The 18,380-nt window shown below is 44.0% G+C and overlaps 1 protein-coding gene across 1 annotated transcript in view; it reads left to right on the top strand.

Annotated features, from left to right (window-relative positions):
* Positions 1-18,380, top strand: part of LOC144498863 (serine/threonine-protein kinase BRSK2-like) — a 638,052-nt gene that overhangs the window by 262,905 nt on the left and 356,767 nt on the right. The window contains 1 exon segment of the mRNA XM_078220644.1: positions 1,681-1,821. Coding sequence (XP_078076770.1) covers positions 1,681-1,821 — 141 coding nt within the window.

Genomic DNA, 18,380 nt, shown 5'->3' with positions numbered 1-18,380 from the left:
GGGCTTATAGGAGGCAGGGCCTGAAGGGGTGGCCCAATCGCGGAGGGAGGGGGAGGCCGCTGCGAATTCTGCCTGTGATCAGAGCGGGGTGAGAGGGGGCCGCTGCGCACTCTGCCTGTGGTCGCAATGGGCCTGGGTGGCGGTGTTGGGCTCGTGTTCGGCTGAGGGCCCTTTTGACTGCGGGAGGGGGTGGGCATGGTGGGGAGGGGGGGGTAGGGGATTGGTTGGTTCTGGCTGCCTGCAACAGCAGAGGCCTGACAGCTCTCTCTCTGTCTGTCAGACTCGTGCTGTTGCAATTGCATCTGTGCAGAATCAGAGGTCTGCACATGCACAATGGCTCCCTCTACAGGCTGGCTGCTGAATTTAGCCCAGCCTACTGCCTGCCGCAGTTGGAAACGGCCTAGACTATTTTATCAATGTCTGAAGTCCATAAGATTGGGTGTGAAAACCCACCCAAAAAACAAATTAGGAACTCTCTCATTTTCATGCTAGCTGGACACTTAGAATCATTCTCGTAAAATTCCGCACCATTAACTCTGTTTCTCTCTCCATAGATGCCACTAAACCTGCCAATGTAGGTTAATCTTCATAGAGGTCATGGGTGAACAGGATTTGGTGTGAGGTAGGACATGGGCAGCAGTTTTGGATGGCCTCAGATTTACATAGTGTAGAACATGGGAGGTTAGCCAGCAGTGCTTTGGAATAGACATGTATAGAGATGACCTCCAACTTTATCATTGTCTTTCTGCCCCACAACTGGCCCACATGTGACTCCAGAGCCACAGCAAAGTGGTTGATTCTCAATTGCCCTCGGGCAACTAGGGATGGACAATAAATGCTGGCCAGCCAGCAACGCCCATGTCCCACGAATGAGTAAAACAAAACTGATCCAAATGAACCTTTGAAACTCTGGTGGGGAAGTTTTTTCTTTAAATAACCAGATATTGTGCTAACAATAAAGAGACATACCTCAGGACACAAGGGAGTAGATAGTCAGATGCTCTTTCCTAGGATAGAAAAGTCAAGTACTAGGGGACATAGGTTTACGTTGCATGGAGAAAAGTTTAGAGAAGATGTGCGAGGTATGTTTTTTACACAGAGGATGATGAATGTCTGGAACGCGTTGCCCGGGGAGGTGGTGAGAGCAGGTACGATAGCGGCATTTAAGGGGCATCTAGACGAATACATGAATAGGATGGGAATGGAAGGATACAGACTCCATAAGTGCATATGGTTTTAGTTTAGGTAGGCATCATGATCAGCACAGGATTGGAGGGCCGAAGGGCCTGTTCCTGTGCTGTACTGTTCTTTGTACTTGTGACCTAGTTAAAGACTTGATCTTGGCTGAATTAGTGGCGTATCATACCATTTACCAAAATTGAGTGTGTGTTTGTGGTAAGCAAATACGTCATAAAGAACCATTATCTTAGACACGGTGGTAGGGAGGATAACTACATGATGCTTCTGCATCAGTTGCACTATTTACAGAGCATTGTGTTGTGTTTTGCCACGATGACACGTTGATTGGCAAACCAGGTAAAGAATTTGTCAAAACATTTCAAGAAAGGTACAAACCTCTTGAATGGAATGTTCCTCCAATTTAAGGTGTTACAGTTCTTTAACTCATCAGATCTTTTCTCATCACTTTTTGATTTGTTTTGTGTTGTTTGGTTTTTGCAGGTACTTGGTGCTAGAACATGTTTCTGGGGGAGAGCTCTTTGATTATCTTGTGAAAAAAGGACGACTGACACCAAAGGAGGCCAGAAAGTTCTTCCGACAAATAATATCTGCACTAGATTTCTGCCATAGTCATTCAATATGGTAAGCCTAAAGCATTGGTACCACAGTTAATCTGAAAAGCATTAAAGCTGCTTGTATATAAATACATTGTATGGAACATTTGTTGCCAGAGAACTGTTCAACAGTTGTTGAGAATGATCACATCAATGAGGACAAGGTTCTGTGTACATGTCGACTCTTTACTATTGGGATGCTATTAAAATTTGATGCAAGTTATAAATTGAGAGAAATCGTTTGATATCATATGACTTTCATCTGAGCACATTCGTTAACAACAGGAAGGGGATTTGTCTTGAGACTTGCATCAAAAATATGATAATTAGTTAAATTTCCTCAGAGATGCTGAATTTAACTTTGGAAAGTTTCCTTATGGAGTTTATTGCAGCATCCAAAACCAGCGTCATTTGTACATGATAGGCAGCTGTAAGTTAGCATTTTTTTCTGAAAGTTGCAGCCAATATTTAGTAACACTGACCATGTAGAAAGTATTGAATTATTTCCAAAGTTCTGATTTTAAAACTCTGAACTCTTAGAATCCCGACAGCACAGAAAGAGGCCATTCGGCCCATCGAGTCTGCACCGACCACAATCCCACCCAGGCCCTACCCCCCTATCCCTACATATTTACCCACAAATCCCTCTAACCTATGCATCCCAGGACACTAAGGGCAATTTTAGCTTGGCCAATCAACCTAACCCGCACATCTTTGGACTGTGGGAGGAAACCGGAGCACCCGGAGGAAACCCACGCAGACACGAGGAGAATGTGCAAACTCCACACAGACAGTGACCCAAGCCGGGAATCGAACCCAGGTCCCTGGAGCTGTGAAGCAGCAGTGCTAACCACTGTGCTACCGTGCCGCCCCTGTGCTACCTGTGCTACCCTGTGCTACCCTGTGCTACCGTGCTGCCCTATTGTTGATTTCTTCACATGTCAGTAAAGCTCAACCATTCAAACCAAACTTATCCAGTTCAATCTCAGTCACTTTCTGTCCCAACATTAAGCAAGGCACAATGCATTTGTTCTTTTATGGGTAAATGGGTGGTTAGTGCCCACCAGCGTCAACATTAGAGCACTAAATGCAGATCAATTCAGAACTGTCTTATCACACTTGGCATGTGTTTCTGGGAGGCGGAATTGGTCCTTGGACGCGAGATTTTTAGCATTCATTTACAGGATGACACGATGGCACAGTGGTTAGCTCTGCTGCCTCACAGTGCCAGGGGCCCGGGTTCAATTCTGGCTTTGGGTCACTATCTATGTGGAGTTTGCACATTCTTCCTGTGTCTGCGTGGGTTTCCTCTGGGTGCTCCGGTTTCCTCCCACAGTCCAAAGATGTGCGTGTTAGGTTGATTGACCATGCTAAATTGACCCTAGTGTCAGGGGATTAGCAGGGTGAGTATGTGTGGTTATGGGAGTAGGACCTGGGTGGTATTGTGGTCAGTGCAGACTTGATGGGCCGAGTGGCCTTCTTCTGCACTGTAGGGATACTATGATTTTACTATTTTTCAGGCTCCTTTTCTGCACCTTCTCTTGCTGTCAAGTGTTCTTGAAGAATTGGGTCCCTTCAAACAGCTGTTGTTTCTGTTTTTGTTGGAGGTTCCTCCAAGTAGGTCTCGTCTGAGCAAGGGTCTCCCAGATGTTGACATCTATGTTGCATTTCTTGAGGTAAGCCTTCAGGGTGTCTATGAAGTGCTTCCTTTATTCTTCTCTTGTTTGGTGCCTTCCTTGAGCTGGGAGAAGAAGATTTGCTTTGGCAGTTGGGACTCTGACATCCGATGCACATGACCGTCCCAGCAGAGTTGGTTTTGGATGATCATGGCCTTGATGCTGGTGCTCTTGTCTCTTTCAAGGACGCTGATGTTAGTACGCCTGTCCTCCAAGCTGATGCAGAGAATCTGTCTCAGACAGAGTTGATGGCACCTCTCCAGGACCTTGAGGTGGCGTCTGTAGTAGTCTTAGGTTTCTGAGTTGTATAGAAGAATTGGGAGGATGACTGCCTTACAATTCAGAAGTTTGGAGAATAATGATTACCCCACAGTAATTTTAGGTTGGCATTGTCAATCAATTAATTTATCTGAAGTCTAAAATAAGATTGCAGCTCAAGGCCATTCCAGTATGACTTATTTACTATGTACTGGAGTTTGTTTCATCATTATGTCATAGCTGGCATGCCCATTGCGACTGATGTGGAATTAATATCTTTCAGGTCTAACAAGTGATAGCCAATTACCAGAACAATCAGCGTATATTAAGGCTGGTACAATTTGACTGATTATTGAAGCCAACACAAACAGCAAGGAAAAGACAAATGTCACTCTGAGAATGAAAGGAGCTTATTATTGATAGAATGCTGGAAACCCCAAACTCATTTTCCATTGAATTGGACCTTCATGTCAGAGAATGCATAGGTTGGTTTAAATCGTGATATGAAAGTCCTCGGGAGCTGTATTGTTGGAACACTCTGTTACAAGGGAGGCAAGGACAATGATAAAAAAAAGAGCAAACATCAGAAGCCAGTTCGTACCATTACCAGAAGGTGAGTGAAGAATGTTAACTGCATCATGAAAGTCATTGTCACCTTAATGCACATCAAAGGAGCCTGGAAAGAGCTGGATGCCTACATGTTATTGAATGATGATCCATCAAGTCAATATCGTTCTTCTCCTTTTTTTTCATCTTTATATCAAGTTGTTTGGAAAGGTCTGCACAGTTTAGTGGACATAAGATTACTTGTACACCACTGGAAGAAATTAATTTAGAATAACAATGAGCTGTAAGACTGAAATCTTGAGAGGTAAATCACAAGGGCAAACTGCAACCCTTTGCAAACATCTGAGCCCTGTAAACTCATCATTTTATTTGTTATTCTGCATCCTACGAGCTTCTTATGTTGGTGATGATTTTATTACTGTAATCTGTTTCTGCATGTTGCTCATCTTGACGAAAGAGAACAGTAATGCACAATGTCCCCGACGCACAATGCCACATTAACCTATCTATATTCTAGCCCTATTATTTGCAGTTTGTAAAATGCATCTCAGTCAAAAAGGAAATATTGGTTAAAAAGAATGATTTTAAAATGCATTCACCATTTCATAGCAAGTTCTAAAAGAAAAGCCAGTCGAATTTGTAATTTAATTTATGCATCAACATTAATGTGAAACTGATTATGATGCAAATATATTTAAATATAGGCATAATAACTTGAGGTTAATTAGGCAACAGGTTAAACAAGAGAGTCTATCAACCATTAAGACAATGTCACTTTGGTATTTTTAACTAAATGAGTAGCTGGAACGATATGAATGTTCTATTAATGTATTCTGTGGAAAAATTCTTTGAAGTTTATGTGATGTGTAGAAGTGATCAATGAGACTTCAACCTTGTTACAACACTATAAAGAAACGCGCCAAATAAAGCAATCCTGCACAGTAGATTAATGGTGTTGTACAATATTATTATCCCTTCAGTATAGTTCACTGTTGACACTGGCAATTTTTGTTCTATGGAACATTAGGCCACAACCTGATGTGTTAAAATTGGAACTGAGCTTTCTAAAGTTAGGATCCATTGGTTATTTTATGCAATTCTTCAGCTCAAAGCAAAATTTCCATTGAAGAAAGAGAAATAAAAGCTAGTCCAATGGCGCTGCACGGTGTGTTTGTAGTCGGGAGTGAATACTGAGTTCCTAATTTCAACCAATTGCTTTAGAGAAGGCATCCAGCAAGTGAAAGACAATGTACAGCAATCCATCCCTTCGTCCCTGCCTATGTGATTCATTGCGCATTTTGACTACAGCTCCAAATTAGTCTACCTACAATTTTCCACCTCAGGCCTTTTACTCGTCTGTCCTTCCCTTCCCCTTACTCAGCTTTCCCTCTGATTGTCTCTCTCCTTTCAATGACCTTACTCCCACTAATGCTACCCCAACCCATAACTACTCTTCAGTCTTCCTTCTCAACTACTGTCATCTCAATCAAGGCCACCGTTGCAAAAACAGAAAATGCTGGAAAATCTCAGCAGGTCTGACAGCAGCTGTGGAGAGAGAAATAGAGAAACAGAGAAACTACAAGCAGGAGTAGGCTATTCAGCTCTTCGATCCTGCTCCGCTATTCATTGTGATTACGGCTGATCATCAAATTCAGTATCCTGATGCCCTCATATCCCTTGATCCCTTTAGCCCCAAGAGCTATATTGAATTTCTTCTTGAAATAAGAACAGAGCTAATGTTTCAAGTCTGGATGATCCTTCGTCATTCACGGCCTTGTCCGTTGGGTCAATGTGACACTTCTTGCTTAGTTTTTAAGAAATTATCTCCAATGGTCTTGTTTTCCTCTTTTACTGCTTCCTTCCTGGCGTTCCCAGTGGAGACTAACCTCACATCCTGCCCTGGTGTCCACACTACAACTACCCTATAATCACCAGCACTCTTTGCATTTCCATGCTAAATTGTGAAAAAGTGGCTTATAATTCAGGATTGAACTTTTGGTGATTGTTGCTAAGAGAGAGGTTATATGACAGATATTGTGGGGGGATTTTGCACTCCCATTTTTGGGGGCAGGCTCAGTGGTGGGGGTGGAGAGTCCTGCAAGAAGCCTGAATTGGGTTTAATGCCAGCAGGATTTCCTGCTATGATTGTCCCCACCTCCCGCCAATGATGTAATGGGTATCTCAACATTGAACATAGGCATCCCCATTTGAATATATTTAAATATTATTAGCCTTCAGGCCTGAGAGTCCCCTCTCCCCACTAAATTGTCCATTCACATCAGCATGAGGGCATGTTGATGGGAATCGTAATAGGTCTACCAAGACGTGAACCTGGCAAGCAGGCATGCTGGTGAGGAGGGGGGAGAGGGTCATGTCCAGACAGTGCCAGGGGCAGTGTTGGGAGAGTGTTCTATGTGGGGTGGGTGGGTGTTCCACAGCAGGGATGGGTGGTTCCATGTCCATGGGGTGGGGGCTCCGTGGTGATGGCGGAGGAAGCTGTCCGTGGGGCCAGTGGCTTCCACCCTATTTTTCCCGCCGGTTATGCCAGTCTGCAAAGGAGAATCAGTCTGAGTTCAAAGAAATACAGAGGCAAGTGAAAAAGGAAATGAAGGGCAAAGAGAGAGTCTGAGAATCAATTGATGGGAAATTTTAAAAGGGAATTCAGAAACCCCTTTCGATAGGTGGATGAACATTAAAGCTGTTGTTCGAAGAACAGTGTCGCCAATTAGGGGCTGCTAAGATAGAGGTAACAAGATCAGTTGTTTCCCCTCACCTCCCTTCCCCCCAAGGGGTTCCCCTCCCCCATTTCTCACCATCCCCACATCAGATTCACCTTGTCAATGAAACAGATACCTCTTGCTTCCTCACTCCCTTGCTAAAGTCCATGTAGACAACGTCTACTGCGCTGCCCTCTCTATTTTCTTGGTCGCTTCTTCAAAAATCTCTATCAAATTTGTCAGGCACGATTTCCCACGCACAAAGCCATGCTGACAATCCCTAATCAGTCCCTGCTTTTCCAAATTAATGTAGATCCTGTCTCTTAGGATCCCTTCCAAAAACTTACCCACCACTGACGTTAGGTTCACCGCCCTGTAGTTCCCTGGCTTTCCCTGCACCTTTCTTAAATAACAGCACAACATTTGCTTCCCTCCAACTTTCCGGCACCTCACCCATGGCTGTCGATGTTACAAAAATCTCCGCTAGGGGCCCCGCAATTTCTTCCCTAGCTTCCCATAATGTCCTGGGATACACTTGATCAGGTCCGCAGGATTTGTCTACCTTTATGCTTTATAAGACTTCCAGCACCTCCTCCTCTGTAATGTTCAAGACATCACTATTCCCTATGTTCCCTAGCTTCATGTCTTTCTCCATGAGAACTACTGATGAGAAATATTCGTTTCGGATCTCACCTATCTCCTGTGGCACCACACATGGAATACCTTGTTGACCTTTATGGGACCCTATTCTCTCCCTAGTTACTCTTTTGCCCTTAATGTACTTTTAGAATCTCTTTGGATTCTCCTTTAACTTATCTACCAAAGCTATCTCAATTCCCCTTTTTGCCCTCCTGGTTTCCGTTTTACGTATATACCTACACCCCCTATACTCCTCAAGGGAATCACTTGACCCCAGCTGCCTATACCTGACATATGCTTACTTTTTATTGACCAGAGTCTCAATATCTCTCGTCATCCAGTGTTCCCTATTCTTGCCAGCCTTGCCCTTCATACTAACAGGAATATGTTGGCCCTGAACTCTCGTTATCTCGCTTTCGAAAGCCTCCCACTTGTCAGATGTTCCTTTACCTTTGAACAGCTTCCCCCAATCACCTTTTGAAAGTTCTTCTCTAATACCATCATAATTGGCCTTGCCGTAATTTAGAACTTTAACTTCCGGACCAGACCTATCCTTTTCCATAACTACTTTAAAACTAATAGAATTATGGTCACTGGTCCCAAAGTGCTCCCCCACTAATCAGTCAGCTGCCTTATTTCCCAAGAGAAGGTTGAGTTTTGTCCCTTCTCTAGTAAGGCCACCTACATATTGATTGAGAAATTTTTCCTCAACACACTTAAATACCTCCCCATCCAAGCCCTTAACACTATGGCAGTCCGAGTCTATGGTTTGAAAATTAAAACGCCCACGATTACACCCCTATTATTCTTGCAGCTATCTGCGATCTCTCTACATATTTGCTCTTCAATTTCCCATTAACTACTGGGGCGTCTATAATACAGTCCCATTAAAGTGATCACCCCCTTCTTATTTCTCAGTTCCACCCATATAGCCTCACTGGACTGTCCCTCAGGAATATCCTCTCTAAGTACTGCTGTGATGTTTTCAAAAATACATCTAATCAAAAATGCATCTCCCCCTCCTCTCTTGCCTCCCTTTCTCTTTTTCTGTACCCTAGAACATTGAGTTGCCAGTCCTGTCCCTCCCTCAGCCATGAGCTATATATCCCAGTCCCATGTACCCACCCATGCCCTGAGTTCATTTGCCTAAACTGTCAGGTCTCTTGCATTGAAATAAGTGGAGTTTAATTGATCAGTCTCCCCTCGTTCCCTACAGTGCTCATGCCTGGCTTGTCTATTTAACTTGCTCTCTTTAAGTTCTGTGTTAGCCTCAATGTCCCCTTTTGTCTCGCTACTCTTTAGGGCCCTATCCCCTTGCCAGACTAGTTTAAATGCTCCCGAGTAGCTTTAGCATATCTCCCTGCCAGTATATTGGTCCCCCTCTCATTCAGGTGCAACCTGTCCCTATTGTACAAGTCCCCTCTGCCCCAGAGGAATTCCCAATGCTCCTGAAATCTGAATCCCTGCTTCCTGCATCAGCTCCTCAGCCACACATTCATCTGCTCTATCCTCCCATTCCTACTCTCACTTACATGTGGCACTGGGTGTAATCCAGAGATTACTACCCTTCACTCCTGCTTTTTAACTTTCTGCCTAATGGGCGGCACAGCGGTTGGCACTGCTGCCTCACAGTGCCAGGGAGCCGGGTTCAATTCCTGAATTGGGCCACTGTCTGGGTGGAGTTTGCATACTCTCCCTGTGTCTGTGTGGGTTTCTTCCAGGTGCTCCAGTTTCCTCCTACACTCCAAAGATGTGTGGGTTGGGTGGATTGGCCATGCTAAATTGCCCCTTAGTGCCAGGGGACTAACTAGGGTAAATGCATAGGGTTATGGGGATAGGGCCTGGGTGGCATTGTGGTCGGTGCAGACTCGATGGGCCGAATGGCCTCTGTGGAACTCTTTGCCGCAGTAGGCTGTGGAGGCCACGTCATTGAGTGTCTTTTAAGACAGAGATAGATAAGTTCTTGATTAATAAGGGGATCAGGGGTTATGGGGAAAAGGAAGGAGAATGGGGATGAGAAAAATATCAGCCATGATTGAATGGCGGAGCAGACTCAAGGGGCTGAATGGCCTAATTCCTCTCCTATGTCTTATGGTCTTTCAAGATCCTTTTGAAGTTCCTTCAGTCAATCGTCTGCGAATCATCAAACTGACTTCCAGGAGCAAGGCATCCTCTGGAGGTTCCTTAGTTTTTAAATCTCTGAATGTCTCATCTCTTCAAACAGGGAATCTCTCCTCACCAGCGTTCTGCTTGGCGGTGAACAGAGAAGCAGTCTGTTCCTCTTCTTGGCAAAGCAGCAGCTGTTTTCAGTCTTCCCCTCCAGACCCGCATTGAAATCTAAAATTGTACTTGGCTGATATCAGATTACGATACTGAGGCCGATTGTAACAGTTAAAATGGTCATAGCAACTTGGCCGCACCAATCACGCTGTATTTTCACAGGTTGCGTTTGAAGCTGTTATTTTGAGTAGTTGAGAGGACTGGCTACCAGACAACAGCAGAAGGTCCTCTTTAAATATGCAGCTAGGGCTCTGATGATGTCATGATGTGGAGATGCCGGCGTTGGACTGGGGTAAACACAGCAAGAGTTTTACCAACACCATGTTAAAGTCCAACAGGTTTATTTGGTAGCAAATGCCACCGGGATCTCTCCTGGTGGCATTTGCTACCAAATAAACCTGTCGGACTTTAACTTGGTGTTGTTAAAACTCTTACTCTGATGATGTCAACAGGGTCTGACTTTTGATCCAAGCCAGCCTGGCAGTAAGAAGGATCAGTAAGAGTAAGAGACTGAGAAAGTCAGTGACATTTTTTATTTGTTTGGTTTCCTAGAAGGAGTAAAAGTGCCCCACAGACAAACCTAGGTAAGTCCCATAGCCTTAAAACCAATCAATTCTATTCCACATCAACCCTGGAGTCACAGCATAAATGCAACTTGAATCTGGAGTCAGGATCCCGCTCAGCACTGGACTGAAGCACAAAGAAGGTTAAAGTTTTAAAAGTTTATTTATTAGTCATAAGTAGGCTTACATTAACACTGCGATGAAGTTACTGTGAAAATCCCCTAGTGTCCACAGTTCGGGTACTCTGAGGGAGAATTTAACATGGCCAATGCGCCTAACCAGCACATCTTTGAGCTGAGGGAGGAAACTGGAGCACCCGGAGGAAACCCACGCAGACACAGGAAGAACGTGCAGACTCCACACGGACTCCAGTGACCCAAGCCGGGTATTGAACCGGGTCCCCTGGTGCTGTGAGGCAGCAGTGCTAACCACTGTGTCACCAAAGGAGGGAGTCTTACTCCATTTCAGGGTAAGTTCAGGCCTCAATATCCAGTTTACACTGCACAGGTTTTGAGCCTTGAACCCTGTGTATTCATCCCATTCCTTGGGTTTGAAACTGTCATTGTTAAGGGTTAACTCTTGATGGCCAATTCATTTGATGAGCATCAGTCTCAGGAATGATAGAAGGCACATTTGTTTTCTGCTTCAGGGATGGGCAAAGCTTTTAGGCACCCCTCTAACTCAGGCCGCATCATCCCAAAATCTCTTGCTATCATGCCTCAACGTTTAAGGTTCCTGAGCAGCCACTGTAGAGTTTTATTACCAGTCCCTTCCCCAACCCACGCTGGGCACCATTTTGCTTTCTCTTTCGGGGTCTCATCCACTCAGTCCATTTGGCCTGCCTCTCATCACACCCCACTCCCACCCCCCTACCCCAGGCATCCCCTGCCACAGATATTAGACTGACACAGCCCTGTAAGAACTTTAAAACAGCACAGGCAGCAGACCTCAAGGCCACCCACATTAGCTGTGACCCATATCCCATGCACGCTTGACGCAACAGACTACGACAATTTTGAACACCTTTGTGTGGACATGTACTGTAGTACTCATTTCTACCCACCCCTGTTTTCCAAGAATTAGAATTGTTAGTTGAGGGTGCCGGAATTATGTTCCAATCAGGTCCCGGTGGGATTTGGATTGCATTGTACCTTAATTACCCCAGGTCTCATGCTTGGGTAGCGCAGCATTGTCACAAGCTATGTATGCAGTACAAATGCATGATCTCTTCAACAGCCATTTTACTGACATCTTGGCCCTTCACATAGCATTGTCACATTGGCGTGGTGGCACAGTGGTTAGCACTGCTGCCTCACAGCTCCAGGGACTCGGGTTCAATTCCGGCCTTGGGTGACTGTGTGGAGTTTACAGATTCTACCTCTGCCTGCGTGAGTTTTCTCCGGGAGCTCTGGTTTCCTCCCACAGTCCAAAGATGTGCAGGTTAAGTGCATTGACCATACTAAATTGCCCCAAGATTTGTAAATTAGATGGATTAGCCATGGTAAATGTGTGGGGTTTCAGGGGTGGTACAGGGAGAGAGGGCCTGGGTAGATACTCTGTTAGAGAGTTGCTGCAGACTCAATGGGCCAAATAGCCTCTTCTGCTCTGCAGGGATTCTATGATTGCTGCAGAATGTAGGAATCATTGCATCTATCAGCAGAGTGGGCATTGACTTGCATATTTCTATGTCAATGGTCACAGACCTGCTGTAATTTCATGGACTGGTAGCCTTTTCTTGATTTAAATGATGTCGGGTAGGTGATAGGGGAAAGCAAGACCATATTAATGCAGTCAATTTTGCACTGCACTTATGGGAATCCTACCACATATACAAGTGGAAGGCTCACTCTTGTTACTAGTTCCTTTCAAAAGTAAAGTTAATGGAATCAATGGCCCTGGCAAAGAAAAGGTAATTTCTAATTTCACGCTTCCGGTAGGGAGCCCCATCTATCAAGAGTGAATATTGGAAATGCTGTTTGGTGCTGAACACGATTTTCCCAAACATGACTTTAAATGGTCAGGCAATTGTCCGCTGTAATTCCTAATATTACACCACAGTAGGGAAGGTTCCCTACCAAGAACAAAATGAATCCTTACTCCATGATGTGTTAGTGACATGAAGTGCCATTGAAGATTGGAAGATGTAGCCAGAACTTCTTAAAATTAGCCTGTCAAGTAAAATTCAATGGAACCTTAGCCTTTAGAGTCACAGCAGCCATTCCTGACTTGGAACTGGCTGGCTAATCTTCTTGCAACTGTGTGCATAGTTCTGCTAGGAAATGTGAGTCAGGGCAGGTAAATGCCTTTGGAAAGTGTTATGATCCCTGTAAAGGCTACTAACTGCAGGGCGGACTGGGGCACAGTGGTTAGCACGACTGCCTCACAGTGTTAGGGACCTGGGTTCGATTCCTACTGGGGGCGGGGCCTCCCGAGAGGCCGATTGGGGGGGGGGGGGGGCATTCTGCAGTTGCGATCGGTATGGGGTGGGAAGAGTGACTTGCTGCCGCTCTGCATTGCAGAGTAGGGAAGGGGTCGATCGGGGCTGGCCATGTGCGGGGGTCGAGCAGCCGATCATGGGGGAGGGAGGGCTTGGGCTGGTGATCGCCCACTGTCGCTTTCAGCCAGCGTTCAGGTGATTTAAGCCCTACAGGCGAGGAACCGTTTCTGCTGATTTCCATGCACTGAGTGTGTAAGATAGCAGCTTTGAACTCACCCAAAAAGTGGATCTGAAACTCTTCCGTTTTCCTGCCCATCCTGAACTTAGAATTTTTTGGTAAGGTTGACCCCCCCACTATCTGTTTGTCCTTTATTTATTTTTGTGTGTGTGTGCTGGAGCACTTTTAAAAAAGAAGAGATAGTTATACTTGCAGAGTACAATTCTGAGTGTACCAGTTCTTGGGACTTGTTTTAAGAAAGTATTGTTTTATAATAATTAAATTTAATTTTAAACTTTTAAACAAATGGTAGGACCTGTGGAGTAATGGAGCGAGATCATTTACACACTCCTCCCATCTTGCTCATAACAAAGCTAGCAATTAATAAATTCAATAGGGATAGAAGTGCGGGTTAGGTTGATTGGCCATGCTACATTGCCTCTTAGTGTCAGCGGAATTAGTGGGATAAATGCATGAGGTTACTGCGATAGGGCCTGGGTGGGATTATTGTCAGTGCAGGCTCGATGGGATGAATGGCCTCCTTCTTCACTGTGGAGATTCCAGGTTCTAACAAGAATTTTTTTCCTTGAAGAGTAGTTAGAATGTGGAATTGTTAGTACAGGAATTGGTTGAAGCAAATAGCTGAGGTGCTTTCAAAAGGAAGCCATACATGAGTGACAAAGAGATAGAAAGATACTTGGAAAGCATAAAATGAGGGAGATGGAATAGGGTGAAACGCATGTTGATTATAAAACCTGACCTTGACTAGTTTGACCAAATGGACATGTTCTGTGTTGCATATGTAAAAACAGGTAGCCCGATCCGATACTACCATTTTGCACAACTGCCCGAGTCACATTTCTACCACGTATCTTTAATTAGCCTGATCCACACAGTACAAGCAGAGGAACCAGTTGCACAGGGACACATTTATGTTCTCATTTGCTTCAGTCATACTCAGACTTACTCTTCATCCAAAATTGCAGGGTTCTGCTATTCAAAAGGCAGTAACACTGCTGGTGACTCATCACAATATCAGCCCTGTTGTGTCTATAAAATCCCAAAATAAAGATCCTCTGCCTGCAGAACCTAAAAGTAGCATCAAAAAACAGGCTCACTCAAAACATTTGTGTACACAAAAGAAATAATTCAGAAATGTTCTCTCAGATTTGTCTTGCAATTTGGCAGCTATGTGTCGTTTGGCGAGGAACAGGAGAACTTCTGCCGTGCAAAAGGATCTGACACATTATTATCTTGCTGTGAAAATGTCATTTGGCTGAATACTTGCAGTAACTACCTTTAGCCTTTTATTCATGGATCAGACAATTGTAGCGCGTCTTGCGAAGAGAAATCCCAAGCTGGTCCAAACCCTGGAAGTGAGAATTGTACACATGATGGGTTTATAATAAACCGAATAGGAGCTGACATGGATTTAAGGGCCAGAACTGTCATGTTCTTCTTGAACTACTTGTCAATATCTCTGTGATTTTTTTTCCCCTGGCTGAGGAAGGTGTTGTACATTACCCACTTTGATCATACATCCGATGCAGCACTGACACACAATGCAAATAGGTATGCAAATGAGGGAAGAAATGAGAGTTGAGAGTTCAGTCTGGTTGGTTCTTATGAGTACAAAATATTCTCTCGTAATGCTGGCTGACAGGAGTGACTTACGAAGGTCTTTCCCAGAAAGCAATGAATGGCCATAATTGCATGTCACTCAACACCTACAACTACCCAAGCAGTGCCCATTGTTCATGTCAGATTTAAAATTCCATTGGGACACTTTGTCGAGCACAGGCTATTAAATCATAATTCGCTCAAGCTATTGTTTCTTTTATTCTAACTAGTATGAATTATTGCCACCTGACACAATGTACTTATTAGTCTCCACAGAATATTACTTCACATTCTGTTGGGATTCTTATTTTCAAGGTGTTGGTGTTTTCTAATCAGATGAAACCACTGTCCACATCAAATCCCCACTCTCAGCTATAGTTAAGTAAAATTATTGTGCAAATACAAAGTGGGATTCCTTGTTTGAATTCACAACAATTTTTTTTTTAGCCAAATTTATCAACAGGAGGAATTTCATCCCCTGTAATTTTAGAATATATTTGAATATGATTATCCACTGAAGGAGATCTTTCTTTACCATGTTAAAAGACGCCCACATGTTTTTTTCCAGTTTAAAAAAGAATTCTGACCTGGTATCTTGTGCTTCAATGTTGGTTTTACAGTAATTATTTTGTATTTCTCTTCCTATAAATAAAACGGTCTTGTGTAATTCCACACAGAATTTGAGGTTGGCAGTACTTGCCTCTATACAACAGCATTGATATGGAAAATGTGCTTCATCGCCAAGTGTAAGGAGAAATTTTAAAAAAAACACTCAAATATCTGAAGTCGAGATTTGGTTTGTAGCAGTTTCCTAATAGATGTGAGCTCTGTTTAACAAGTTGCAGTTTTCAGAATTCTCCAGATCAGGTGTACGATGACACAGTGAACCCGGGTTCAATTCCCAGCTTGGGTTACTGTTTGTGTGGAGTCTACACATTCTCCTCGTGTCTGTGTGGGTTTCCTCCGGGTACTCCAGTTCCTCCCACAAGAATGAAAGACGTGCTTGTTAGGTGCGTTGGTCATGCTAAATTCTCCCTCGGTGTACCTGAACAGGCGCCGCAGTGTGGCGGCTAGGGGATTTTCACAGTAAATTCAATGCAACGTTAATGTAATGCTAATAAATAAACTTTAAGTAGAAGGGTTCTGTTATTGTGAAGGTTCCAAATAGTACATGCTTTTAGGATTGCGCCAGACTTGGTCTGCTACTGTCATGTTGTCTATTGTCAAATTGGAGGCAAAACCCAATGGTCACGGAGTCCAATTTGCCTGTTTATCAGTTCCACTTTATTATGTTCATGCTTTGCACTTCTGTGCACTGAATGTTGACATTTTCTTCATTGATATGAGTTGAGTTTGATACATTTCAGGAAAAAATGTTTTGGATAATGCAAAACTGATGGATCCGAAAAGTGGCAAGTCTCTGCCTGCACTATTGTCTCTGTCATTGCTGCTGGGGATATGCTGGGCAGTAAAAATGAAAAACAATTCTATTAAAAAGCCCACATGCTCAAACCTAAACCACACATGAGAGAAGAGAGATTTCAAGCTGAAGTCTAAAGGTCATTGTGTCTGTGGTTTCTGAAGGGGATATAATTAATTTTGAAACGCTGAAGCGAACTCATTCATTATAATCTTCTGATCTCAAGGTAACTAACTATGTGCAAAATGCCTTGTGTATGATTGCATGTTGACGGGCATGCTTTGATTTTGCAGCATGTAACTGTTGACCTTTTTAATGAAGGCTGATGTGTATCAGGCTACATAACCACTCGTGTGAATATTAATTAAAGTTACCATTGATGTCTTTATAGGTGGAAAGGCATTGGTTGTGGATGGCCGTAATTAGTCATCAGTTTTGTTGATTTTGCCAGGTGTAAAGGAGTTCTCACCAATTAATGTCTGTGTTTTTCACAACAAGTTAATCATGACTGATGGAACTGAAATTAATCTTCAGCATTTTATTTATCATGAAAGTTATTACTGTGCCCTGATCTTAAGATTTTGTGGAAATTGTTGAGATGCATACTAAGCAATTTTGCCCCCCACACAATGCACTGTCCTTTTTTACCCCCAATACTTAAAATCCTTAAAATCCTTACAGTGCAGGAGGAGGCCATTCAGCCCATCGAGTCTGCACTGACAACAATCCCACCCAGGCCCTATCCCCACAAATTTACCCTGCTAATCTCTCTAACCTACGAATCCCGGGACACTAAGGGACAATTTAGCATGGCCAATGCAGCTAACCAGCACATCTTTGGACTGTGGGAGGAAACTGGAGCACCCAGAGGAAACTTGAGCAGACATGGGGAAAATGTGCAACCCCTACACAGACAGTGACCCAAGCCGGGAATCGAACACAGATCCCTGGAGCTGTGCTAACCACTGTGCCACCGTGTCACCTCTTTTGCAAAAAGAATAGCTGCCTGGTGTGTTGTAGCTGCTCTTAAGCTCTGGATTTGTGGTTTTTCAGGTTTGGAGTATTGTCAGGTTTCATACATTTTAAAGAGATTACATACCCTTATTTCTGGTGTGCCAGCCCCAGAAAATCTTACAATATGAAAATAAAACTTGGACCATTCAACCTCTGGTTGTTAAAATAATTTCATGCTGGTTAATGTTGTCAGTGACTTGCGGCAAGATTTTTCCAGATGGCAGGAGTTCCTTACCTGTCTTGGAAATGTCGACGAAAACATACCCCCTGCAAATGTGGACAATTCCGCAGCTGTTTAACACTCCCTGGAGCATTAATTAACCAGAGATGGACTTCTGCCCCTCACGCGGGGAATGTCTCGACTCAGAAAGCTGCCAGGTGAACTGAATGGCCCGCAGCTCAGGAGCCTCAGCGATGCCCCCAGCAATGGTGCCCACAGCTGAGGAAGGCTCCCTACAGCCTACAGAAGGTAGGCCGAAGAGAATTTTAAATAAAGACCTCGGACGGGGGCATAGTGGTATTGTCGCTGGACAAGTACTCCAGAAACCCAAGATAATGCTCTTGGCACCCGGATTCAAATCTCAGATGGTGACATTTGAATTCAATAAACATCTGGAATTAAAATTCTAATGATGACCATGAAAACTTTGTCAATTGTTGTAAAAACTCATCTGGTTCACTAATGTCCTTTAGGGAAGGAAATCTGCCATCCTTACCTGGTCTGGTTTACATATGACTCCAGATGGAAGGGAAACCCCTCTGAGCTAATTGCTGGGGTTGCAAAGAGTGCCTGCAGCCCTGTCTTCGAATGGAAATAATACTTCCATTCTTCCCTGGGTTGCCGGCATTCAGCTGGCAGCCTCCTAACCCTCATTGGCAAAATGCCAACAGCCTGGTACAGTGGTACTTCATAGGTCAATAGAATATTTAAATTTGCTTCCCATCTCCTTGTAGCAGGAACACTGTGCAAAACCAGCCCTGCTGTTAGTAACATTTCTTTAGGTATGTTTCCAGATGGCAAGAGTTACTTACCTGCCCTGACATGGTCAGGCTGTCAATCAGGCGTATCTGCCCCACCCCCACCTCTTGATTTGACCATTCCCTTGCCATGATCCTGCCTCCTGTAGGCTGGCAAAATTCTCACCGTTCATATTTTGACCTTATTATTTATTCGAGCTA

This window comes from Mustelus asterias, chromosome 9, assembly GCF_964213995.1.
Source record: "Mustelus asterias chromosome 9, sMusAst1.hap1.1, whole genome shotgun sequence".
NCBI classification, from domain to species: domain Eukaryota; kingdom Metazoa; phylum Chordata; class Chondrichthyes; order Carcharhiniformes; family Triakidae; genus Mustelus; species Mustelus asterias.
Note: the sequence above shows the minus strand (reverse complement) of the source record. Positions and strands in the feature narration are given on the sequence as shown.